Here is a 27,035-nt window from a genome sequence, read left to right on the forward strand (position 1 = left end):
GATTACTGTTCGCGAGTCCGGTAATGGGCAAACGCCAGCGCAGGGGGACAGGGCCTGGCCGTGTCCCCTTGCGTGTCGTTTCAGGGGATGAACAGAAGCGCAACTGTGGTCTGCACGGCGCAGCCACCTGGTGGCATAGAGCTCAACCACACACAGTAGCAATATCAAAATGTATTCTTCGTTGCTGCTGGTGTAAATTTTTTCGCAGGAGTGTAATCGTTAACACGTTGCTTTTGTAAATGTTTAAAATGTTTTACGCTTGGTTAGAGCAATATTAGCTCTTTGTTTGGCTGGTTAAGCTCTGCGCCTACGGTTGGCTGGACCGTGGAGACCGATCAGGCAGCTCACGTACATCTACGCTAAGGTTCCTTCATCAGCTTGAGTTTATGCCTCCACCGTTCCGTCGAAATATTCAGGTAATGTGTGATTACCAGAATATCAGACACGTTCGGCGCTACGACAGAATGCTCGCAACGCACGCTGCTTCGATAGCTCTCGCTTGGGGTCGACGGCCAAGCGGCTAGCGGAGAGATTTCTCGCGGGCGGGGGTAGGGTGGCTAGAAGAGGAGGTGTGAATACCGGCGGCGAAAACGTGACCCCACATCGCACCGATGCCGCGGGGCGGCGCTGTTGACCGAGGCGCGGTAGAGTTACTGTATACGGTACCTGTGGTAGCATATACAGTAACTCTATTCACACCTCCCCTTCTAGCCACCCTAGCGGGGCGTGCTGCAAAACAACCGGAAGTGGACGATGTGACGTCGCATCGTGACGCAGAACCAGTGAAGGCGGAGCTTAGCCCCGATCGCTCGGCGAACGAGTTGAAGAGGAAAAGCATGGCTAGGGAGGAGGGTAAAATCGCTTGTAGCTCCATTAATACTTAACGTTTCACTTAAGTTGTGGTGCGAATGTTCTACTTAATCTGTACCCTATGCGTCTACAAAATTTGTCCGAACCGTTTCAGGGGCCCTTTAAGATAACGTAAAATTTTTTTTCCACAGCGCCGGATTCTAAAGCTCCTCTAAGTCATACAACTTGTAGTAGCGTAAGGTTGTGTGTACAAATACTTCTCTCAGACTTCTGCAAACAAGCACTTACCCGAGCCCCGCGGCGCTGCACACAATGTACCCCGAACGGTTCCCAAGCCCGGACTGCCCTCTGTGTGGTGATTATGCGGACTTCGCACATGTCCTGTGGGGCTGCGCCTCTGCCGGTCTCCCTTTCACACAAGAGGAAATGTTGAAGCTAATTAGGGCCCAGGATCAGACCTCTCAAATCCTGGCAGTCCAGAGGGCTCGCGAGAGGGCCGTCAAGTTTCACCTGATGGTTTCCGAGTGGGCCTAGCCAGGTGACGTTGAGTTCGCTTTCGTCAATAGTGGGCCAAATAAAGTTGTTTCACTCACTCAGTGAGCTATTCAGCCAGACAGCAGCAACAGTCGGGAAAGTCAGGGAGGGTTTGAAAAGAAAGCTTCGCTTAAAGAAAAAAGAAAAAGTCCTTTCAAGAAATGTGTTTGGCAGAAAGTTTTCACCCGTTGGGGGGGGGGGGGGGGGCGCACCATCCTGTTCCCAACTTGTGGTGGCTGATGTGACTTAAGAGAAAGTGGCTATAGGGAGGTGGCTGAAGATGGTTTTCAGGCTTTAACTGCAAGTTGTAGACAACTGAAAAAAATAAGAAAAAAATCATTCATTTTTCTCATTGAGGAGCTTTGTACCTTTCACCTGTCTCCTCGGTGAGCAAGGTACCTTGTTTATACCTGGCTGAAATAGCGGGTACTTGAAGGACAAGATTTGTGGAAAATTATTATTAGAAACGTTTCACAGCTTCTTTTTCTTTTGGGAGCCGTTGCATAAGGAATTTCAATTAACTTTAAACCACGAACTTCAAAAATACTGCCAACAAATTGCTCGTGACAAGGATTCCATTTCATTTTTTGTTCCCATTAGTAGATTCACGCTCGTAAAACGCATAACGCTCACCGGCGTTTGGGTGATTTACTCCAAAAGCCCTGATAAACCTTGCTTACACGTCCGTATAAACTGACCCATTTTTCCATCGAGTATAAACGATGTGCCTCGTTCAGTTCACCGCGAGATCACCAAGGAAATCGCACCTCGTAGAATGCATGAAAAATAAGAAAACGAGTATTCAGTAATTGCAAAATCTTAATTCAGAAATGTTAAGCTCTGGCGCCAAATTGCATTTAACATGAGCCCCATTTCCACCAAATATGAACTGATACTTTTGAAGCTATCTGCACATCGACGTCGATGCCAATATCAATGTGAGCTCCATGAGAGAGCATTGACAACGTGCAGTACAACGCTTATGTTTTCTGCTTGTGAAATGCAATTACTTCAAGATGAATGCTCCCGAGTGTTAACGAGCTCTACAAAACTATGACATTTACATAACTGCAACGCTGTTGTGTTTTCACATAGTATGGTTTTTCAGGACATTTGCCAAATCTCTTACCGATGCGGATCGTAATTTACGTTCCTCACTGTGTGGAACGTTTCTAAAAGTAATTTTCCACAAATCTTGTCCGTCAAGCACCCGCTCTTTCTGCCAGATTTGAACAAGGTACCTTGTTTACCGAGAAGACAGGTGAAAGGTACAAAGCTCCTCAGTGAGAAAATGAGCATTCAGTAAGCTTTTCTTCAAAGGTCATGATTAAACTGCAGTAACGTGCTAACTTGCGGCTGGTTGGTACTTGTCTAAAGAAAACGAGTAACAGCGCTGAACAACGAGACTTCGTCTCAGTCACATCCCGTTGTTCAGCGCTGTTAGTGGTTTTCTTCAGTCATAATTAACCTGCAGATTTAGAACTTTGGGAACACGTCTTGTTCTGATTCAAACACAGCTGGAGTGCCCTCCTCTTCCGTCAGCCAAAGAGAAACTACCATTGAACCGGCTGCTTGACGCACCGACCATTGCCGCTAGTGCCACGTCGCACACATTTCAGTTGCACTAGGATATATGGCTAATGTAATGCGGCCCACTATCGCCACAGCGCTGGCGAGAGCTTCCCAGCCGTTTGACCTAGCTTCCTCTACGCCCGTTGATTTCGCAGTGGTTACAAAGCCACTGCAAAGCAGCTGTGGAAATGCGCCATGACTGGTACCGCCCAGCTGTAATTTCTGTCACGCCCTTGCGAACTGGAACGCCAGGAGCCCGTATATGGTGCTCTGCTCGTTCATAGCAGGTACGTTGGTGCAGTGTTTGTACGTCATGACGCAGTGCAGCGACCTCTCCAACCACCGCACGACGGGCCGTTAAAAGTGCTCCATCACACAAACAAGCAGTATACCGTGGATATACGTGGTCGACGCAAGGTGGTCTCTACTGACGACGTGAAACCGGCCCACATGGAGAACTCTGGTCAGGCATGTCCCGCGGCTGTGGCGATTCCCGTCGGAGCAAAGAAAAAAACTGTGACTTCCTCCCGAAGAGCAGTGCGGCGCACACAAAGTGAGGGGCCCCGCAGGGGCGTCTGCGTCAGCAGGCGTTTGGTGTGTTGCGACACCACGTACCCGAGCACATGAGGGTTGGACCCTCCCACGTGTAGCCGTGCGCGGCTTAGCCGAGCCCGGGGAAAGGGGAATCCTGGGGATGGAGCCGATACCGAGTGTTCGGACCTTTACGGCCCCTTGGCGGAGGCGACGCACTCATTTAGCCTCTGCTTCACATAGACGGCAACCACAGACCGACCCACCCGTAGGAATTCGGTAGTTTTCCTGTCCCCCTCTCAAAACTTCGCCTTTCTCTGTTACTTTGATCCTTTCTTGTCTTCTATTTTCGTTTACTTCCGATTTCACAGGCAGCAAGGGTTAACCCATCAAACGTCATTGGGTAAATTATATTAGGTTAATTATAGCAGCCACGTGCAGCTGGCGTCTGGGTTTCCTTCCGGACTCGTATCGTCCACTTGCTGTGCTCGGTGGTGGGCGGCAGGCGTAGCTGCCGAAATCAAATAAATTTTATATGGCTAAAACGTCGTTTTCCCCACTTTCAGATCGTACTCTCTTCAAGAAGACGACGCAGCGAAGAAACTCTCAGCTGTTCAGCCAGTGCAAAAGAGCGTTCCCACGCTTCCATGTTATACATAGTCAAGATCTCGAAGAGAACTATTTCACCTTTCACTGTAGCTAAACGTCTCACTAACACACTATATAGGTGCTGGCTACAAACTGACGAAAATGAGCGGTGGCGACCTTCTTGAGGTTCGCGACACCCAACAGCACGGCAGACTCTCGTACCTCGTAGCACTCCGTAATACGCCAATCACTGTTACCCGCTATCGATCATTGAACACAAGTAAAGGAGTTATCTCTGATGAAGATCTCTTGAGCCTGAGCGAGGAAGAGCTCCCGCAAAGCTTGAAAGAACACGATGTTATCCAAGAGCAAAGTATAAAGATCAAGCGGGACCAACCAGGTTCCGCTTCCATATTCCAACTAAACATCTGATCCTCACCTTTGCGTCGAGTGTGCTACCGGAAACCATAAAAACAAGATATACCAAAATTCAAGTCGGACCTTGCATCCCAAATTCCCGAAGATGTTTCAAATGTCAGATATATGCCATGGTTCGCAAAGCTGCCGAGGCCAACTGACCTGTGCGAAATGTGGCGAACACGAACACGCATCCGACAACTGCAGTGGCACGCTCCACTGTCCCAAGTGTGACGGTGGACACGCAGCATGCTCTCGAATTCGCCCCACATGGAAAAAAAAGAAAAGGACCTAATCATACTTGAAAACAAGGATAACATTTCGTTTCAAGAAGGGCGAAGACGTGCTTCGTTTTTATATACCTCCGGGTATGCTGATGCGGCGCGCAGTGGGGGCTAGAGCTGTGCGCGGGCTCGGGCCATTTGGAGATTCTCTTACTGGGGCTTGGGCCGGGCCCGGGCCAGGCTGCTACGCCGGGCCTGGGCCAAGGAAGCCACGTACCCAAAACTTGCTCTTCTTGCTAAGAGGCTATTAGACATTCCGGCCACCAGTTCAAGCAGTGAACGAAACTTCAGCGCTGCCGGATTCATAATGGAGGAGCGCCGCACTTGCCTTAGCCCTTCATCAATGGACAACTTGTTGTTTTTGCACAATAGCTTAGAATAACAATTCTGTGCGCGCGCTGCATCTGTATATCACGATTTTGTCATATGGAATGCAAGAGTTCAACATTATAAGGTCATTTAAGTAAACTAATTTTCCTGATGTTGTTTCTTTTTGTGTCGGCGTCGCCTTATTGCAGGTCGAGCCGGACCCGGGCCTTAACCCGGCCTAAGGCCGAGCCGGGCCGGGCCGGGCGCGGGCTCAGAATTGCGGCCCGTGCACAGCTCTAGTGGGGGCAACGTCGAAGCAGACTCCGGCATCGGCCAGGCCCACAAAGAGTGGCTGCGGCTCTGCCGCTAGTCCCCTTGGCGACAGCAGCTAGCGCTGCTTCGCCGTCCGTGAAGGAGGGCCCATCGACCTCCGTGTTGACTGGCTCCAGCCTTTCGCCTCACGAGGCAAGGCTACAAAGCGAACACATCGCTCACAAGAACACGTGTCCAGCGCCACACAAGAGGCGATGGTCATAACACCCATTCAGACGGCGCACTCGGCGCCTAAGGAGAGCCGAGATTCTCTAGACCGCTCAAAAAAAAAAAAAAAAAAAAAGGGACAGAGGTCGCGTCAAGGCGCCTGGAAAGGGCCCGTGAGCTAATCTTCGTTTCTTAAACACACAGCACAAACACTTTTCTCATCATGGAGACAAATACTTCTTGATATGTCAGAAGGTTTCATAACCTCGACGACATTGCAGAACTCCTACACAAGCATAACCCAAAGTTGCTGTGTGTTCAAGAGACAAATCTGAAAGCCACCCACGCAAACTTTCTTCGTCAGTATACTGTATATCGCAAAGACCGAGACGACGCTTTCGCGTCGTCCGGTGGTGTAGCAATAGTTGCTGAGAAGTTGGTGGCTTGCTGACATGTGGCCCTTCAGACGACCCTTGAGGCGGAGTCAGTTCGGGCTATGTTATTTAACAAACTCACAGTATGTTCCATTTATATTGCCCCGAATCATGATCTCGAAAAAAAAAATCTGACTTTTATAGCCTCATTGACCAGCTTCCCAAGCCTTACATTCCCGTGGGAGATTTTAACACTCACATCACGATGTGGGGAGAATCCCGTTGTGACACGGGAGAACGACTAATTGAAAACTTTATTTTGACCTGTAGTGGGGCACGCCTGCTTAATAGGAAAGAGTCCAGCTATTACAACTTCCAACGCAACTCGTATTCATCAATATATCTAGCGATTGGCTCTGCCACTCTACTGCCTGACCTGGAATGGAATGTCATTAACAATCCTTTTAGAAGTGACCACTTCCCTGCAACTAATAACGCAGCGTGACAACCCTCCCCGTGTTCCTCGATGGAAATTGGCATCTGCTGACTGGGAGCATTTTAAAGAAGCAAGTTGTTTATTACACGACTATTAGCGGATTTAGCATAGACGGCGCAGTAGGAAATATTACTGCTTTTATGCTCGGCGCAGCAGAAAAATTCATCCCACAGACAAATGGTAACATGCAAAAGACGAGTTCCTTGGTGGAATGATGACTAGACAGGCACGTAAACAAAAAGTATGGGGCATTCTCCGTCGATATCCTAAGGAACCGTATTGCATTCATATACATCAAATCTCAAAGGAGGAGGAGGCGAAGGCAAGCAAGGAGGGCAAGCTGGGAGAGGTTTCTCTCCGGCATTAATTCATACACACACTGCAGGAGGCTAAAGTTTCAGATGTACTGAAAAGGCTGAAGGGGCAGCAAATCCATCTGTTGCCCTTGGTAAATGAACGAGGAAACAGTGGAAAGGAGCAGGCCAACGCACTTGGTGAGCACTCCCAGTGCGTTTTTAGCTCTGAGCACTACTCGTTGTCCTTTCTGAAATATAAACAAACGGAGGAACGGAAGCCACTCAACCGTAAATGTAGCGCATGCGAACCTTTCAACCGGCCATTCTGCGTTTCCGAGCTGAAAGCTTCCCTAAATGCATGTCAGAACTCTTCCCCGGGTCCCGATAGAGTTACGAGATGATTAAACACCTTCACAGAGGCACACAAATTACACTACTCGCACTCTTTAATACTCCGTGGACAGCTGGGCATCTTCATGGAAAGAAGCTATTGGGGGCGAGAAGTTACGGAGTCCCTTCACCCTCCCCCCCTTTTCCAATCAAAAGTTAATATTTGGAAGTCATCGCTCACGGTCTCATTGCTCTTCACCCGCGATAGAAAACAAAAGCTGTTGTAATGTCCACTGAATTTCATTGGTGGAGGCCGTGGTGTTAGTAGGTATGTAACGCTGATAACACTGACACCGGTGTTCGCCCACGCACTTTTCAAGAAGGCCAGTGTTTCAGTACCATATACATAGAGAAATCCTAAACAGTTCAAGGACATTTTAAAGCGTAGCAAAAAATGGTTTATCAATATGAACAGCACCATAAAAGATATCCAAGCATTGTAACTAAGCAACGATAATTGCTGCGGTTCGGCCTGGTATTGCACTGACTCCTGCATTGGTAGTCTATGCACACTGCAGCAGTGCTCTGAGTGGCGGTTTCGAGTCGTTGGGTTCAGGGGTCGTTAAGTGTCTCCCCCACGCTTGCTTTTGCGCGTCCAGCTGGCTATGGGAAGGGCAGCGGGAGTAGTGTCCCTCTATTTATTGACCATACCTCAAATACCGTGTACGCAGGGTTTTATATGACAAGTTGGGGAAAAAACAAGTTACTGATGTTGACGATGGCAGCTTTGAAGTATGCGGAGTTGACATGAAGGACGGTGTTTGTGAAAAGATTGTTCCAGTCGATGGCTGTCTTGAAAAATGATTAGAGGTGTGGGGCGGTGCCGGCACGGGAAGGGTGTACAGCTTTAATATGGCTTCTGCGTTGAGAGATACGATGAGCTGTGCCGATGGGAAAACTGTTTGATATAGTGAAAGCCTTGCGATTTTGCGGCATATTTGAAGACCTGGCAGACGTGCTTCCTTCATTAGGTTAGTTACGTGAGTAGTGTGAGAGTGGCCAGTATCTATTAATCTAACGGCGTGATTTCGTGTATTAATTCAATAAGATTGGTTAGGACGTGTTCAGCAGGATCCTAAAGAAAGCTAGCATATTCTAATTTGGGTCGGATTAGCGTTGTATAAGCTAGTAGTTTTACAGAAGGGGAGGCCTGTGCTAGACGCAGTCTGAGGTAACCTGAAGGTCGGTTAATGTCGTTAGTAATCTTGGTTATATGCGTTGCCTAAGTTAGGTCGTGCGAGATATTAATGGCCCAAGTACTTCGCGCAAGAGTGTTATGTACTTGCCAGTAAGAGAGTATTTACATGCTGAGGAGTCGGCGCCGTCTATGGATATAGGTCAAAGATGTTTTGTTAGTGTTAACAAGCATTAAGCATCACGGGACCATTTATATAATTCTAGTAAATCGTTTTGGAGAGCCAGGTTATAGGTTACGTGAACGATCGGGCGATAAATGGCGCAGTCATCTGCGAACGAGCGTATATTTCAAGAAATAGCCGGTAGGTGGTTAATGTAAATTAGAAAGAGTAGTGCATTGTGGCACTCCAGATAGGACAGAAGATGGCTTTGAGGAAGCATTTGCATGCACGAATTGCCGTCGAATAGTAAGGAAATCTTTAAAACAGTTAAATACAGGGGGTTAAGAGTTAAGCCGACCGTGAGAGTTTTAATAGATATCGCTTATGTGGGAATTTGTCGAATGCCTTTTCAAAATCAATAAAGAGGTCGTCGACGGGTATGTTTTGATCAATGTTAGTATGAAGGTTGTGAAAAAAATAGCGCGTTGAGTTTCTTATTAAAGTCATTTGAGAAAATTATATTGAATTGGAGTGAAAAATTAACGGAATTTAGGAGGTCGATGATTTGGGTGTAAATGACATACTCCACATGATTTGCGAGCAAACACTATGTAGTGTAGTGTAGTGTAGTGTAGTGAAATTAAGCGGTGATTAGAGGAGCATTTCTTAGGAACTAGAACAATCTTATCCAACTTCCAATCGCGAGGTAAGGTGCTGCATTCCGTAACTGTTTAAAAATTGTGCGCCTAGATAACACTTGTTATGCATTAAGTACTTTTAGGCATCTTGGAGTTCGTACTATCAGGCCAGCGCATTAAGACACATTTAGTGAGTCAATTCTCTTGGCAATACTATTCGGGGAGATTGTGATGTCTGATCAAAGCGTGAGAAATGTGGGAGGTCATCATCGAGTTCTTTACTGAAGTCCAAACAGAACATAGAAATTAGTGTTCCCGCTACTGCGATATTAGGAACAGGTTTACTAGGGTCGTCTTCAAGATATATACATGTTTTAGCTTGTTTTGGATTGATAACATTGCGAAATTGTTTAGGGTAGAACTGAAAACTGGGCGAGTTGCTAGCCGGGGTATAGTCTTTTCCTGAAGTAAACTGAGTTGCGAATTAGCGCCTGTTTGTAGGCTACCTGTGTCCTGCGTTCTTTGTTTAGGGCTACTAAGCTGAAATCAGGCAATATGAATTTGAAGAAATAGTGTTTGGTTTGAGCTAAAACAGAGTCAAAAACTTAGCGGCAGTGCGAAACCTCTTCTAAGTGCGTGAATCATCGGAAAACTTATCTTGCCTGAAATCACCATTTTTTTAGAGCTCCCTTACAATTAAACCACGGTACATGATGTAGCTTGTTCCTTTATGGATGCCGTAATAATCTGTTTTTGATAAGCCTACACCTCTCCCATTTAAAAAGCGACTAATTTAATTTAACGGTGCGTGAAGAGACGTCAACGGATGAGGAATTTCTATATATTACTTTTTTTTCGTTAAATGTCATTTTTCTAGCTTTGGGGGACCGTTTAAGATTACATGGAAAAGATCCCAAGATGGGTTACGTGTTCGCGTATTTCATTGAAATAAGTGAGAGGAGGTGTGTTAACGGGATGGGGCGTAAGTATCTGGTCAATGATACTGGGTGAATGAGTACTTGAGTTATAGAGGTTAAATGTGAGGCACGTGCTAACAAAATTCATGGTTTGTAGATTCAAGGGCCCTTAATGAGAACTAATTGAAAATAAATGTGCTCCTTGAATTCCTTGAAACTTAGGGTTGGGGTCGACTTTTGAACATTCAGAGCAACAAGAAAGGTAGGAAGGTTAGCCAAGGACGTTCTCGATTGGCTACCCCACATTTGGAGAGGGGAAAGAGGGAAGAATAGAGAAGAAGGTCACTAAACGATTGCAATGCGACGTGTCCTCAGCCACCAACTACAGACTTGTTTAAATCACCGTTGCCATCGTGGAGCTAGATCAAGCGACCAAGCCGTCCCACCATTTTGTTGTTTTGCTGTTTGGTTCACACCGCAGTCATCACGGCTCCATTGTCGAGCCCTAGTTTCTAGAAATGCCTGGCGAAAAGTAAGTTTCAGCCAATTGGCATCAACACGGCGTATATCTTTGGCTGAAGTCGGACACTGCTAACCATCACGCCAGAAAGCGATTGACGCCACTGCAATGGGAAAGTCAGCTTGGAAAAGTTACCCGAAGAACTTAGAGTGTGTCCAACTCGGGCAGCAGCTGAGCTGCAAGACATTGAAACTAAGGGGCAGATTCCACTATTTTTCAGCAGTGTATGTGTGTGTGTGTGTACGAATAAGGTTCATTCCACTTCCTTGAATTTTAGCCTTCGGCATTATTGAGTTTCTTGAATTGTCCTTGAATATTGAGTCTAATGTTCTGTGCGAACCCTGATTAAATTACTCGCAAGGTTGTGTTTTAATGTTGTCAATGAAGGATTGGACCAAGTAGTTGCAGGGAAATTAAGGTAGGCGAACAACGAAGTGCAAGCGTGATTATAAGTTGGCGTTATGTGCTGTAGGGCGTCATGGAAATACTCGATAAAAGACATCCGAATCAGGCGGACGGTGGCAGGCACCAGCGAAGATGGGGCGATAGCCTTGCAAAAGCTATTTGAAGGATCGAAGAGATAGAGCAATAAGGGTGCAACACAATTCGCTGCGAGCCGCTTTAAGAACGCCCCCTCCTCCTCCGGTCTCATGGTCGCTCTTAAGTATATTGCGAAATGAGAAACAGAAAGCAAAAGCTCAGAACCGCCGATGAATGTCTCAGTACCACAAGTTGGGAGCCAGATGACTCGATGACACTGCACAATATCTCGCGCTTCAGTAACACGCCACTGATGTCAGTGAACAGAAATATATAAGCGGTACGGAGTAAAAGCAACGCGCTTAATCCTTGCAACCTTTCGCATCCTGAATTCTGCCGCTGCCTATCGTTCTTCGCACGCGTCATGCGAAGGTTGTGGGCTCGGTCCTGACCGGCGACAAGTTATCTTTTCGTCCACCCACATTTTACTTTTATTCATTATTTCTACATTTCAATTTCAACCACAGGTAATTACTCCTGGGCTTTCTCGGTTTTATTTCCAGATGACTTTATATGGTCGTGACTAACAAAATTCGAGTCACTCTGTTTCCCTTCTTAGCGTTGCATTTAGTAATCTAGCGTTGTACGTAGTTGCACAGCATTGTAACTAGTTGCATAAAACGTGCACCTACTTCGCTAAATAAAGGTAGTTTACAAGTAGCAGGAAGACTGGTTTTTTCCCTCCTTTTCATATTTCTTATCTTTTGTTTTGCATCACAAGTTGCTCAATGGAAAGCTTCGCTTTAAAAGCCGTGACAACCAGCTGCGTCGTATGCCTTCCAACAATCGGTGGCTTTAGAAAATCCCATCCTGCCAGTACGAGGAGCTTTCCGCTTGTCTGTGGCTTCGCCCTTCGTGCGTGCAGTGTGGCCGCCGGTTTTCCTCGCCTTCCAACACGCGATCATTCACTCAGCGGACGAGCTTGGCTGAGTCCGGCCGCCGTGGCGAACGTTACGCGCGCACTACTCGCAATTCTCCTTTGCATGCCGAGCTCACCAGGGAAGTTAAGAATATGGCTTGTCGGTAGCGCCAGGTTTAATATGGTAAGCGCGTTTTGTTGCCTCGTTGTGAGTGTCTAAGGGCGCGGAAAGAAATAAAAATAATCGAATAACTTCGATCATCATACCGACATGTGTGTCAAGCCTAGCTCGCTTTGTTACTTTTGATCCATATCGTGATCGGTTCTTGAGAAGCAGAACCACACGTTATCGTTTTGTCATCTAATTAGCAAGCCTCTGTCGCTTTGCGACGTATGCCTCGGACCCGATCAGATAGCTCACCCAGGCGTGAAATGATACATTGCAGTGGGGAAGCTGTGCGTATATACACACTATTGCATGGACCCTTGAGTATATAAAAGTATTAGTACTATGTGCGTTAGAGTGCTGACATTCTCAGGGAGGCGGGGGGGGGGGCGCACGGGCTTACATCAGCCTGTACCCCAGCTGGTGCGGTAAAGAGGGCGCACTCGTGTATCAGTAGGATTTCAATTGTCGTGCTACTTTGATGAGGAGTCCTCCAATTTCGTAATGCTTACGCTATCATACACCGCCGGTGTTGGTCCTGGCATCTGTTTAAAAATAGCAGGCCACGAATGACAAATGAGAAACCACCAACACTGAGCGTATACGGACAGCCAAAGAAGGATGGTTGTTCTCATACGAGCCGCCGCCGTATGGCTAGGCGCGGCTGCGGTATGCAGAAAAAGAAGAAGAATTGCCCGATTCCAGGAGCAGAGGTTGCCACTATCTTATGAGGAGGAACGAAACCGAAACGGCATGGTAGGAGCTAACCTCTTCTTTTTTTCTCTCTTTTTTTTGTGAGGAGCACACTTAATTTTAGTAAACTTGCGTTGTTCCATAATCGACATTGCTGCTGACATTAGAAAAGAAGGAAGACGGCGATTGCATACGAGCCACGTGCCAGACGTGTCCGTTCATGGAGCAATGGCCGCGCCTTGAGTGCCCGTGGTGCTGCGAATAGACCGACCGCTGGCAAGGCGATCACCGCAACACCAGACAGGGACGCTGTTCTTTACGGACGCCCGCTGAAATCCACCTGAAGATTCTGTCAGACGACTCGTGCCGTGCTGATGCTCGCTTGCCGCTTGAGGACACCGTTTCTGCCCAGTGAAAGATGACGGTAAGCTGACTGAGCTGCCGAAATCCTTGATCGCTCGATGGGAAGAGCGTGGACTGGAAATAAGTTTCGCGTGGACACGTTTAGCACAGCTTAGAAACGGGAATTCAAGCCGCTGCTTTTCGAGAAACTGCATAGGTCCGCCTGTCGAAGGGAGCGTCCTCTTGTAGCCCGTCAACCAGATGATTAGAGCTCGCCACGACGACAACGAAAGGAGCCAGCATGTCCCTCCCGATATTGCAGCTACACAAGGGTCCACTGTTGCCGCCGCGAGACCTGCGGACGCTGGACTGGAAGCTTGCCGGCAATGTGCCATTCATTACGACAGTAATTCTGTGTTACATATACGTCGTCAAGTTCATCGGGCCCAGGTTCATGAAGGGGAGAGAGCCTTTCAAATGCCTGCGGCCTCTCATCATGATCCACAACGCAGCCATGATCTTAGTCAACGTGTACTTCTTGTTCGCTATCGGATCCCGTACTCACTTCGGCGGCGGCTCCAGCTTCTTTTGTCAGGGGCTCGATCGCAGTGGTTCCGTCAACAGCTTCGAAGTTGCAGATCTTCTCTGGTGGTATTTAATGGTTCGTATAATCGACTTCCTGGACACTGTGTTCTTCGTGCTCCGCAAGAAGGACTCGCACGTCTCTGTGCTACACGTCGGCCACCACGTCCTGGTCGTCTTCACCGGCTGGTTCGGCATGACCTACGGGCCTGACGGTCAGGCCTTGCTCATGATTCATGTGAACACATTTGTGCACGTCGTGATGTACACCTACTACTTCTTGACGCTGCTGGGACCACGTTTCCAGCGCTACCTTTGGTGGAAGCGTTACTTGACTCAGCTTCAGATCGCCCAGTTCATCTTCATGCTGATGCACGCGCCAATACCCTTGTTCGTCGACTGCGGCTATCCTTTGGCGCACGTGCTTGTCATCATGAGTCAAGTGGCTTTCTACTTTTTCATGTTTGTGCGCTTTTACGTGCAATCCTACCGGAAACGCTTGAAGAGTGCCTGAGTTATCCTCCCCGGTTCTATCGCGCATGCTGCGACCAGTACCACCACTATAGCTGTCCTTGTTCTTTCTTTTTTTTTTTTAAAAATCGCGTTATGGCCCCACATTGTTGTGTGCGTTTCGGTCTCTGTGAGCTCGGACATGAACATTTACGATATTAAAGTACACTTGACAGAAAGTGCCGCGAAATAGCTTTGCATGAGAACATGCTGAGTGGCAGCATATGCTCGGCGTACGACCCTTGAAAAATTGAGCTGTTCCAAAGCTAGGTGACAGCGGTTGACACGAATGCCTCGCCCATTCTTGAACGTCAAATGTCTCAAGTTGGAACATTCCGTTGCTCATAAAATACATTCCTTGCTGCCATCTCCGTAGCAACCAACGATGCATCCACTTTTCAAAAATATGTCATGAGCTCACGGATGGTCGGTTTGCCAACGCATCAAAACGGTGCAAGCTACCAGGCTTTGAATCTCCGGATGCTGGGATAAGGATGCGGTAGAGCTCTAGTTCAGTAAGCGGTCTGCGCAAGTGGGTTTCTCAGTGTAGCAGTGCCAACAGCTGTGTGAAAAACGAAACTGTGTCGGTGCTCATTATAACTGGACAGGCTTCCTACACAAACCACAAAACAACATGAATCGCACAACAAGCTGCAGCTACGAAACCTCATTAGTTGTCATTGTTGTTTACCGCCTCTGTGTGATATGTTCTGTCTTTTTGCCTTGCCCTTCTGCTTTTCACAGTGGTGGACCACGCTGTGCTCTTGAATCGTGTGTCTTGAACAGTGAAGTGACCTCGATGATCGTTCCTTTGGTGCTGTGGTGGAACTAAAGTGTCAGTCCTTGCATGTAAAACTTCAGGGCAATAAAGCGGGCGGCTCTACTTTCTTCGTGAGACGAATTTTGCTCGCGAATGGTTCCGTCTATCTCAGTTTCTGCTTTGAACAGGAAACAAGCAGTTTAACGCACCATGTTCGGCCGCCTGTGATCAAGTGCTCAATTTTATTGACAAAGATCGCCATCTTCGTTGGACCGGAGAGCCTCGCGAGCACTATTGTGGTTCGTGAAATCGAGTGGTTTCAATAATGATTATGGGGTGCTGTGCAGCCCAGGGTGCGCGCGTCGGGCTATTTCTTGCTTCCGTCCAGTTATCGCCTTTCTATGGGGCCGCAAACTTGTCCCTTTCCCAGTTATCCTGCACATCCTCCTCTCTTTCTCCTTTAACAAAGAACTGCGATTATTTGAACAAAAAAGAGCCCCAGTTTAACTTGGAATGTGGAACAGTGACGGCGATGGTTCGACCAATATTACGTGCAGTATAACGAGGCGGAAAAAACAGTTTCGCGATGCCTATGGGCACGCCACTGCCGAGCTCGAGCCGCGCTTGCAATTAACGTCAAACTATTCGTGAGGAGTTAATTAAATGACGGTGTTTCGCATTTAGTTTTCAGCAAATCCTATAGCACGCCGTTCTCCGCGTTTCGCCTCCAACGGAATCCGTGGCCACCGCGGTCAGGAATCGAGCCCGCGACCTCGGGCTCACAGCAGAACACGATAGCCACTGAGCCACAGGGTAGCTCAGCTGTGCAGATCGCGGTGCAAGATATACCTTACACAGTGCTGCAGATCCAGGCTATGGCTGGCTTCTCAACGATTCCAATGCAGAAGCGTTAAACAAAGTGTCTTCGTGAAGTTGTGGCACGAAACCCAGCTGCAAGGGAGAGCAAACCTCTCAGGAGAAGGAAGGTAATCGCCTGGAAGAACGCGGGAGTACGGATGCGCGTCGAGATTGGCTGGGAATGAGCGATGACGCAAATCCACGTGACCTCTCGCCTTTCGTTCTCTTCGGCTCGGCAAGCTAGCGTCACCTCACTATAGTGTACTGGAACAGAGACATTTACAGCGAAGCTGTTAAGGGCTACTTTCCCCAGGATCGTGTCCCTGTGTTAACGCAAAACTATCATCATCACGATTGGCTCCAGCGTCTTCTTCCACAGCGGGCTCGTTGGCACCCCTTGGCGCTACCGCGCGAACGCGCTCGTGCCAGTGATCCCGCGTTGGTCGTCATAATTAATTAAGAAACACAATGAGGTAACCAATTCTACAGCAAAGCTGTTAAGGGCTAGTCCCCCAGGATTGTGTCCGTGTGTAGACACCTCCATACGTGGGCCGATCCTAAAGATAGTGCAATGCCGGGCCGAACCGAAGCGGAGGTGAAGCAGGCGTTAAGCACTCCCCATACATGCGCAGATCACGAAGATAGTGCAATGCCAGGCTGATTCGCGGCGGAGGTGCAGTTCGCCATTAAGGGGCCCACATGCAGCTTTGCTGGTCGTCCTTCTGCACAGAGTGCAAGGGCACTGAATTTCTTTTCTGTTCCGGTTTTTTTTTTTCCGGTTCCGAGAAACGACGAAAACGGTTCAACGGTTCCAGTTCACCCGCCGTGGTTGCTCAGTGGCTATGGTGTTGGGCTGCTGAGCACGAGGTCGCGGGATCGAATCCCGGCCATGGCGGCCGCATTTCGATGGGGGCGAAATGCGAAAACACCCGTGTACTTAGATTTAGGTGCACGTTAAAGATCCCCAGGTGGTCGAAATTTCCGGAGTCCTCCACTACGGCGTGCCTCATAATCAGAAAGTGGTTTTGGCACGTAAAACCCCATAAAAAAAAAAAAAAACGGTTCCAGTTCAGCTCTGGAGCGAAAAACTAAAGTGTTCGAACCGGTTTATGTTCGTCTGCAATTACAGGAAAACAACCCGTGTCACATGGGCGCTTTTGATCGCTATCGAGCCCGATCGGAATTGATCGCGATCGAGAGTGCTTCGTGTGTAACCGGGATATTTTTTTTTTGTACAAAACTCGAGGGTGCTCCTGAGCTTCTCAGAAATGCCCAAGAAAAGGCACGCGTGCACTTAAACAAAGCTGAAGCGGAAACAGCTCGCCGTGCTGCCGAGACACCCGAACGAAGGTCTACGCGCTGTCCGAATATGTACGCGATGCCGCTGATGAGTATTAGGAGATTGCTAGATTTCTTTACGCAGATAACTAGTGCGAAAGCGCCGGTAATACTGAAATGTCGGAAGAGAGGATAGAAAAAGCAGAAATGATAGTAAATACAGTAGGTTAACGATATATAGAGACAGACAGTGTTTTCGCATACATCTCGTTCAAGTGTATACATTGCCTGAGCCCCCTTCCCCCGCCCCATACTTTTTCTATCTCTTGGCAACTGAGGGTCACGCATGTCTAAAAAAACTTTATTTATTAACTCTTGCTGCTGGACGAGTTGGTAATAGTTTACTTGATTCAGATTATCGCAATATATAGCCGCAAAATGTAGAATAAGACTGGACTGGCGCTCAACTTCCTAGTTCAGTGCCACTCTTGCTTTCTTCTACGTGTGTATTTTCGTGGCTATATTGTGTGTGAAGTCATCAAAATCATCAGCAGCAGCCGATATTAATGTCTCCTGTAGGACGAAGACCCCCCCCCCCCCCCTCCCCGCTGCGCTCTCCAAACACCTCTGTACTGCGCCAACTGATTCCAACTTACGCCTGCGAATTTTGTAATTCCATCACCACAAGTAGTTTTGTGCCATCCTCGACTGCGCTTCCTTCTCTTGGCACCCATTCTGTAACCGTAATGGTCAACCGGTTATCTAACCGGCGCATTACATGGCCTGCCCAGCTCCATTTTCTTTCTCGTAATGTCAATTTGAATATCGGCTATTCCTGCTTGCTCTTTGATTCGCCACCGCTCTCTTTGTCTCTTAACGTTAGGTCTAACATTCTTCGCTCCGTCGCTCTTTGCGCGGCCCTTAACTTGTTCTCGAGCTTCTTTGTGAACTTCCAAGTTCCTGCCCCATTTGTTAGCACCGATAGAATGCATTGATTGTACACCTTCTTTTCAATGATAGTGGTAAGCTTCCAGTCAGGATCTGACGATGTCTGCTGTATTCACACCAACTAATCTTTATTCGTCTGTAAATTTCCTTCTCATGATCAGGGTCCCGTGTGAGTAATTGAGTTAGGTAAACGTACGCCTTCACAGACTCTAGGCACTGATTGGCAATCCTGAACTCTTGTTCCCTTGCCCGGCTATTGATCATTTTCTTTGTCTTCTGCATATTAATCTTCAACCCCACTCTGACATTATCTCTGTTAAGGTCCCCAATCATTTGTTGTAACTCGTCGCCAGTGCTACTGAACAGGACAATGTCATCTGCAAACCGAAGGTTATTGAGATATTCGCCGTTGATCTTACTTATAAGCCTTCCTAGTTTAATAGCTTGAATACTTCTTCCAAGCATGCAGTGAAGAGCATCGGGGAGATTGTCTCTGCTTGTCTGACCCCTTTCTTTATCGGTGTCTTTCTATTTTTCTTGTGGAGAATTAAGGTAGCTGTGAAATCTCTCTAGATATTCGCCATCATATTTATGTAAACCTCCTGTACTCCTTCATTACGTAATGCCTCTATGACTGCTGGTATCTCTACTCATAGTTTCTCACTACATTACCCAGAGGGAAATCTGGCGCTGCTGCGCGGTGGTATGCATGGGAATGCCGGTATATTGTGGATTCGGATTGGCATCGTTCTCGTAGAGACAGGACACCTTGAAGACGTGCTTGGCAAGTACCGTTCCGTCTGTCACAATCATTCATTTTCTACTAGAACAGCGCGTAAAAAGCTGTTTTAGCTTTATTAGTACGCGAAAACATGTTTTGTTTAACTATGAGAACTTGTTATTGTGGGTACGACTACATGTTACGTAAAAAGTATCAGCGGGCCGCTAAAGTTGGAGGACAGACGACAAGGTTCGCGCTCGCTTTGAAACAGTTGGTCGTCTGTTCTTGCTTTTCTTCGCTTGGTCATGCATCGTGGGTGAGTAAAGATGTAATATGCGTGAATGGAAACATTTTATGAAAATTTTACTTTGAGAACGCGTTATTTGCCTAGCCATATTCACGTTTTAGACGAAGCCTCTTACAACACCAGCCAACACGAGCCTCGCAGACACATATACCGTCATTCCCATGACGGCACGGTGCCCCCTTAAAAAAATCCCATAGACGGTGGCGCCAGATTACCCTCTAGGTATTATAGTGAGAAACTCTATATCTCTACTGAATCAGATGCCTTTTCGTAACCTATGAAAGCTCTAGAGAGAGGCTGATTTTACTTTGCGGATTTCTCGATTACCTGATAGGTGACATGGATGTGATTCATTGTACAGTATCCCTTCCTGAAGGCAGCCTGTTCTCTTGGTTGACTGAACTACAGGCTTGCCCTTATTCTGCTGGAAAACATCTTGGTGAATATTGTATACAATACTGGAAGTAAGCTAATGGGCCTATAATTATAGAAGGGACCTCTGTATCTTGTTCATTACTATTTCGAACTTGTCAGGCACTTTAGCGGGAGTAAGGACGCGCGAGAGTGCCAGCGCGTACTCTCGCGCGTCGCAGTGAACATTAGGAGGCTGAAGGTAACCCCAGCCATCTACTATATACGTATAGTGTTCTTCGTAGACCGACTGCACGTACGTACGCAGTGTAAGACTCGATCACGTGGATCGCCCGCGCGCACTCTCGCGTATCGTTACTCCCGTCAAAGTGCCCGACAAGTTCGATGAGCCCGGATTTGTGAACCTCTACAAGGAAATATTTACGTAGCTTACTTCACACGGAAAATATTTACGTATGCTTACTTCACACGGGAAATATTTACGTATGCTTACTTCACACATCTTCGAATGGAGATGGTTGCAGGATACGCTCGATTGGAGGATCGGATCGGATCGGAAAACATTTATTTGGCTCTAGAAAAGAGATCTTCGCGGCTTCAGACGGCCTCTTCCTTCTTCTGATGGATTCTTCTGTCTGCAATCACAGGGTTGGTGCCCTAGTCCAAGGCTCCACTGAGTATGGCCAACCCGCGAGCTCGCTCTACTACGCGGAGGATACCAACAGCGCAGAACCAGCGCTGCAAATGCACGCCACCAAGGTGAACGGAACAAAATAAGTATTACCCACATGCGTCTAGCGTTTCACCCAAGAACTGGCTAGCGGCACAAATGAAAAAAGGAAATATTCCTGCAGAACCCATCTCACGATGGCTGTTGTCCTTATTGCGATCAGCATTCAAGCAATGTATAGCGGCACACGGTATCACTGATAATACCTTTACCTGTAGTGGCCATTCTGAGATATGTGTTGCTTCGGTTTCGTTACCACTTGCACGGATCCCACGCTTATGTGGGAATCGGTGTTAAGCGAAGCTTTCTTTGATGTTTGTGTGAATGTTAAATGTAAATGATGTGTGTAACCAAACGCAAATGCACGACCGAAATGTTCCTACAAAATGACGCAAGTGGAATGTGCTTTTACGCACTTCTCTGCAGCTGCCCTTTTGAATTTTCTGTTTCTGATATCTTCATTGTAGCTCAACGCTTTTCGCTCGGTGCACCCTCCAGTCCCAGTTCGGTTACATGCCCGTACTGTGGCATTGACCCAGAATGGGCACAGACCAAATGGCACATACTCAGTTGCCCAACGTGTCTATCGGGGCACTTATTCAGTGGCACAGGCTCAATGGTCTTGTCCTGCGTGTCCATTCGGGTACATTTCCATTCTGTGTCATTGGCCCAAGAATGGACACATAACCATTCCGCACTTGCACACGACCTGACATTAGCTCAGTGGAATTCATCCGATTTCACAAGTGCACGCCTACATACCCTGGACCCTAATTTACAGCTCCGTGTTCCGCCCGACCTTCCACGACGTAACTGCACCCTTCTAGTCCGTCTATGGCTAGGAGTAGCATATTCAAATGCGTACTCCTTTCTTATCGGAATGGCCAACAGCCCACTTTGTGACTTTTGCGGTTGCAATGAAACAATCGCGCACCTTCTTTGTGAGTGCCCTCGTTTCAGCCCGCAAAGAGCAGTCCTCTCAGCCGCCCTAGACAAACTGGACAAGCGCCCAATGACAGAAAGCAACATCCTTGGAAACTGGCCTATGCGAACATTAGCGCGATCAGCTATGAAGGCGCTGCTGCGGTACTTAAAAGACACGGGACTTTCTGACAAATCGTGACTGTACACTGTGACGTAGGATTGTGACACTGCGTAACACTAGGAACGCCTTTGCAGACTGCGTAACAGTGCCCACAGAAACAGTCCGTGTGTATCGTGTGTGTATGTGTGTGTTTTCATAATTATTTTATTTTTATCCTTTTCTCTCTCTCACCTATCACATTCCTTTGCCCCTCCCCCAGTACAGGGTAGCCAAACGGAGATAATCTCTGGTTAACCTCCCTGTCTTTCCTTTGCCTTTGTCTCTCTCTCTCTCTCTCTCTCACGTACCCATGGAGTGACCCAGGTTGTCATGCGGTAGCGGTTACATAATAGCACACCATAGTTCGATTACACTCCTAAGAAAGTGGGATTGGTGTCCCAAGACGTGGCTCAGGTGTTCGGGTGCTGCGACCCAACTCGCTCAGGTGTAAGGCGTGGAGGAGGGAATGTTCGCGTGCGCAATAATATGGCGCGTGCATGCGAAGTCATTAGCCTGTGTCGTCCTCTCTCCTCTTTTCGTTAGAAAAGACAACGATAAATAAAAGGAGCCCGTTCTATCGATATAGCACGGTGACCTGTCGGGCGACGGCTGACCTCAAACTGCATGGACCTCGCAGGAGGAGGTATCGGTGGCAGCCAGCGCAAGAACAAAAGGAAAATATATAGGTTAAGCATCCTGCGGGTAAAGTGCCGGAAAGCACACGTTTCTTTTTCCCCGGTGATCTGTACGGCGGAAAACGGCGAGCCGCGCCCTTGAAATCAGTGGCGCCGAAGGCCGTCCGCGGGGACTGTGCCGGCGACACGTACGCGCCGCAGTTGCGCCGTTGCACCGCCTCCAAAGATCGCCAGCGGTGAGCGGTTGTTTGGCCCAAGTTGCACCGCCGAGCGGCCCTGATATGATCTGATCAGATGGGATCTGCCCCGCCGCTTGGCTTATTCACGGCCACTGGTGTAAGAGCGTGCAAGAACGCGAGCCACGTTACGTGGCTCGCGCAGCAGAACGCCTGGGAAGTCGACCGCCGATTTTGCCGCGCTACAGTGAGCTGCGATCAGCTCGCGTTATCGTCGCGATGTTGCGCCTCGCAACTGTGGTAACGCGCGCGAGGAGGCGACCTCGCATTGACCAGTGCACGCAACGAACCCTCTTCGGAAGTTTGAAGCTGTGCCACGTAAAATTTTGAGAAACAATTCTGGCAGAAACCATCTTGGCGGTGAATGTCGATGTTCATTCGACCAGCATCGAAGCAATGTAGGGGTTGACCGGACTGCCGAATTCTTCACTTATGTGTAGCCGACTAGTTGTCGTTGCCTCAGAATAGGGCGACCTCTTCGATTTTCTGTATAACCGACACCTTCTTCACTTTACTGTAGCTCAGCTCTCCTCGCTCAAAGCACGCTCTGGTCCCATTCTGTTCACTTCTGTCTTCACGTTGGGCTGCGTTTGATGCCAGCTTCTTTTTCTCGCTTTCTTACAGCTGACTTCCTAATGTTTTCTTTAGTTGCGTCTCATTCACTTCCTGCTTCTTGTTCTGCTTTTCTATCCGGGCTATTCAGTGGTACATAGCCATTCTGGAGGATTGCTCATGAATGTTCACGTATTTGTAGTATCACATGCCAAATTGCACATACCCGATGACCCAAGTTGTGTATTCGGGCAAATACCTAGTGGCAGATACCCAGTGGCCTAACTTTGCGTGAAAGAGGTTAGGTATGTACGGACGGACATACGAGAACTGCTTGAAGGTCCCAAAGCGTGCTAATCGCATTTAAAGGTGGTATGTCTCGACGACCATGACCGAAATCATATGCGACCATCTTACAGATTTACAAACTGTATTTCTTTTCGTCCTTCGTCATTAGTTTGGCTCTCGCATCGCCATGAGAAGGATAAAAGTACAACTCAATAGAAAAATAAGCAGTAACAGCTCCGATGATGGTACAAGACAAATAATATTAATCAAAATTATTACTATTTTTTTATTTAACCCTGGAACCGTCCGATGCATGACCGATTTCCCACAGTGGGTTGCGCCCGAGGTCATAAACAACAACAACAACAACAACAACAACAACAACAACAACAACAACAACAACAACAACAACAACAACAACAACAACAACAACAACAACAACAACAACAACAACAACAAAGACGATGACGATGGCTCGCGCATATCTGGATAGCCGTCCTCATTTATTTTCCTTGGTTTCACATTTCACTTTCCACAAATGTTTCTTTTGCTGCCGAGGCAGGACTCAATGTATTTTTATAATTACATCAGGTTCTTGGACAATCGCGCAGCATAGTAAGCGTGCGGTATTTTTTATACGAAAGCTAAGCGAAACAAAACCACTTCGTAACACTTCTAAACTCAATGCTAAAAAGACGCCAATCGTCGTTATTCATTATATTTTGCCCTCTTCCGCGGTACCCTCTTCTTTCTGTTTAGGTTTTGCCTGCGGCCATCGTCTCCATTTTTGTGAACGAGCTCATGAAAGTGCGACTGCTTTTCTGTACTTATTTTATTTCCTGCGGCGATGTGCTTGTTTGTTGAAATCTAATTCGTTATGTATGCAAGACAATGCTACTACTTTATACCCGCCTTTATATGCTTTTATACCTTTATATGGGATAAAAATGCCTAACATTTCCAGAATCAGTCATCTGTGTGGCGTGGCATTATATTTTAAGTTCTACTGTGCCAGAGACTGTAGAGAATAAATAACATAAACTTGTATGAATGGTGGCAGGGATTTCTAAAGGATAGGAGTTCAATTGTGTAGGGAGCGATGTCTCCGTCTTTCTTAAGCTTCGTTTCAAAACTGTCGACGAAAGACGCAACGTATCTAGCGTCTATTCAATGTATTTTTCAGCACGCACGTAGACGTAGCGGATACAGACGGTCACCCCCCCCCCCCCCTCCCCTTTCCTTCATTGAAAAAAACAACAAAGAAATTTTACTTCTATTGGGCTAGTTTTTCTGAGAAAACTGGCAGTTTCTCCCGAAAGACGACGCATTGATAGCAATAGCGAAGTATTAGACAACACCAGCCAAGGTTCGTAGATTTAGTGGTTGTGCAAATGGCAGTAGGCATTCGCTTATACTAGCTAAATTAAAAAAGTATGGTGTCATGCGCATACGGGCAAACAATGAACACATCTCACTCAATGACCGTGAACACTCACTGCCACAACACTGGCGTGATGAAGAGCGGCGGTAGCGGTGAGCCAATTCCGCTTCGTGTTGCCTCTCGCTTCAATGCGAACTAGGCACGCGAGTACAAAGCGCACACGAAGCCATCAGCTATATTGGCGCGCCACCTTTGCACGCACCGCAAATTATCTCCAGGGGTCAGTGGTGAGGGTCATCACTCACTCACTCACTCACTCACTCACTCACTCACTCACTCACTCACTCACTCACTCACTCACTCACTCACTCACTCACTCACTCACTCACTCACTCACTCACTCACTCACTCACTCACTCACTCACTCACTCACTCAGTCAGTCAGTCAGTCCTGAACAAGTGCTGAGCACTTCTAGTATACGGCGAGACACGTATAAAGTGCAAATAAGCGCTTCAACTTCCTATACCTGCTTAACCGGGGTAACTCGTCACTATTAAACATTGCTTATGGCTTAGAATGTCGAATAACTGCATTTACCACCGAGAATGGAAACCTTAGTAGGAACCTCTAATACATTGTAGAATAGAGATATGTTCTAAGGTCTGTCCTACAGGTCATTATTCTGATTTCTATGCCGGATCATGCGCGGCTTGAAATGTAGATAATGGCACTGAACAAAATGCGATCGCTTGCAAACGAGGGGTCTCCTTATGCCCCGCAAGGGCATAAAACAGCAATCGCTTGCCTGTTCTACGCCTCGAATAAAAAACCTTCCGCTCCGGCAAGGTATGTGCACGATGATGTCTGTTGACAAGAAAAGAGAAAGGATAATTCCTATGGGCCTTAATTATGCTATTGCACATACTCGTAAAGTAAACGCGTGGCATGGGTGACTGCGAAAACCAACAAGAGAACAGAAATAACGACGATTAGAGACAAAGGGAACAGTCTACGGCTCACCACAGGCACCGTGTCTATATGGAAAGCAGTCAGTCCATTAGGGGATTAGAAGCACCGCGCATGTCGTATGATGCGCGCGCACATTTACCAACCTTCTTACTGTGCCGAGCGTGTTAGTGTACCGCAAATGTGTTGCCTACGAGGAAGCAAAAGTGATTGCGTGCGCGCACTGCTGCGCCAAACATTTCGTCTGGTTGAAGTCGAACAGGGTATAACAGGCGTCGCATGTTTTCATTTCTTTTCCCCGCTTTGGTCTCCTCGATAGCTTCATAGGAACTTTGACCGACAGGGCACTTACAGCGTCCCCGAGGAGTAGGCAAGCACGTTGAGGGCGTCATTGATCAGTTGAGACTTCGTGCAGCCTATGCCAGTAGTTTTCTATTTGTTTGTTTATGATCAGGCAGCTCTGTCCACCGCTGCGCACCGAATGCAAACTGCCTGGTGATATTGAACACATAATGTGTCACTGACACCGCTATAGCACTGCGAGGTTAGCAGCAATATCATCATCATCATCATCATCATCATAATCATCGTCATCATTAGCCTGTTTTATGTACACTGCAGGACGAAGGCCTCTCCCTGCGATCTCCAATTACCCCTGTCCTGCGCCAACCGATTCCAACTAGCGCCCGCGAATTTCCTAACTACATCGCCCCACCTAGTCTTCTGCCGTGCTCGACTGCACTTCCCTTCTCTTGGCACCCATTCTGTAACCCTAATGGTCCACCAGTTATCTAACCTACGCATAACATGACCTGCCTAGCTCCATTTTCTCTCTCAATGTCAATTAAAATATCGACTATACCCGTTTTCTCTCTGATCGAAACCGCTCTCTTTCTGCATCTTAACGTTATGCTTAGCATTATTTGTTCCATCGCTCTTTACGTGGTCCTTAACTTGTTCTCAAGCTTCTTTGTCAGCCTCCAAGTCTCTGCCCCATATGTCAGCACTAGTAAAATTCACTAATTGTACACATTCCTTTTCAATGATAATGGTAAGCTTCCACTCAGCAGCTGACTATGTCTGCGGTATGCGACCCTACCCATTTTTATTCTTCTATGAATTTTCTTCTCATGATCAGGGTTCCCTGTGATTAATTGACCTAGGTAAACTTACTTCTTCACAGACTCTAGAGGCTGACTGGTGACCTGAACTCTTGTTCCTTTGCCCGGCTATTCATCATTATCTTTGTCTTCTGCATATTAATCTTCAACCCCACTTTTACACTCTTTCTGTTAAGGTCCTCAATCATTTGTTGTAGCTCGTCTGCATTGTTGCTGAATAGAGCAACGTCATCGGCAAACCGACGGTTGCTGAGATATTCGCCGTCAATCATTTAATAGCTTGAATAGCCGTCGATGAATAATAGCCGTCGATCCTAGTTTAGTAGCTTGAGTACTTCTTCCAAGCATGCAGTGAATAGCATTGGAGAGATTGTCTCTCCCTGTCTGACCGCTTTGTTTATAGGTATCTTCCTGTTTTTCTTGTGTAGAATTGAGTTAGCTGTAGAACCTCTGTAGACATTTTCCAAGGTATTTACGTAAGTGTTCCGTACTCCTTGATTACGTAATGCCTCTATGACTGCTGGTATCTCTGCTGAATCAAATGCCTTTTCGTAATCTATGAAAGCCATATAGAGAGGCTTATGGTACTCTGCGGATTTCTAGATGACCTGATTAATGACATGGATGTGATCCATTGTAGAGTATCCCTTC

The 27,035-nt window shown here is 47.3% G+C and overlaps 1 protein-coding gene across 1 annotated transcript; it reads left to right on the forward strand.

Moving 5' to 3' along the window:
- Positions 1-12,423: 12,423 nt before the first annotated feature.
- Positions 12,424-15,034, forward strand: LOC126536310 (very long chain fatty acid elongase AAEL008004-like). The gene has a single exon (XM_050183229.3). It carries the CDS (start codon positions 13,356-13,358, stop codon positions 14,148-14,150), a length of 795 nt encoding a protein of 264 aa, XP_050039186.2. The 5' UTR covers positions 12,424-13,355; the 3' UTR covers positions 14,151-15,034.
- Positions 15,035-27,035: the final 12,001 nt, after the last annotated feature.

Source organism: Dermacentor andersoni, chromosome 4 (genome assembly GCF_023375885.2).
Source record: "Dermacentor andersoni chromosome 4, qqDerAnde1_hic_scaffold, whole genome shotgun sequence".
NCBI classification, from domain to species: Eukaryota; Metazoa; Arthropoda; class Arachnida; order Ixodida; family Ixodidae; genus Dermacentor; species Dermacentor andersoni.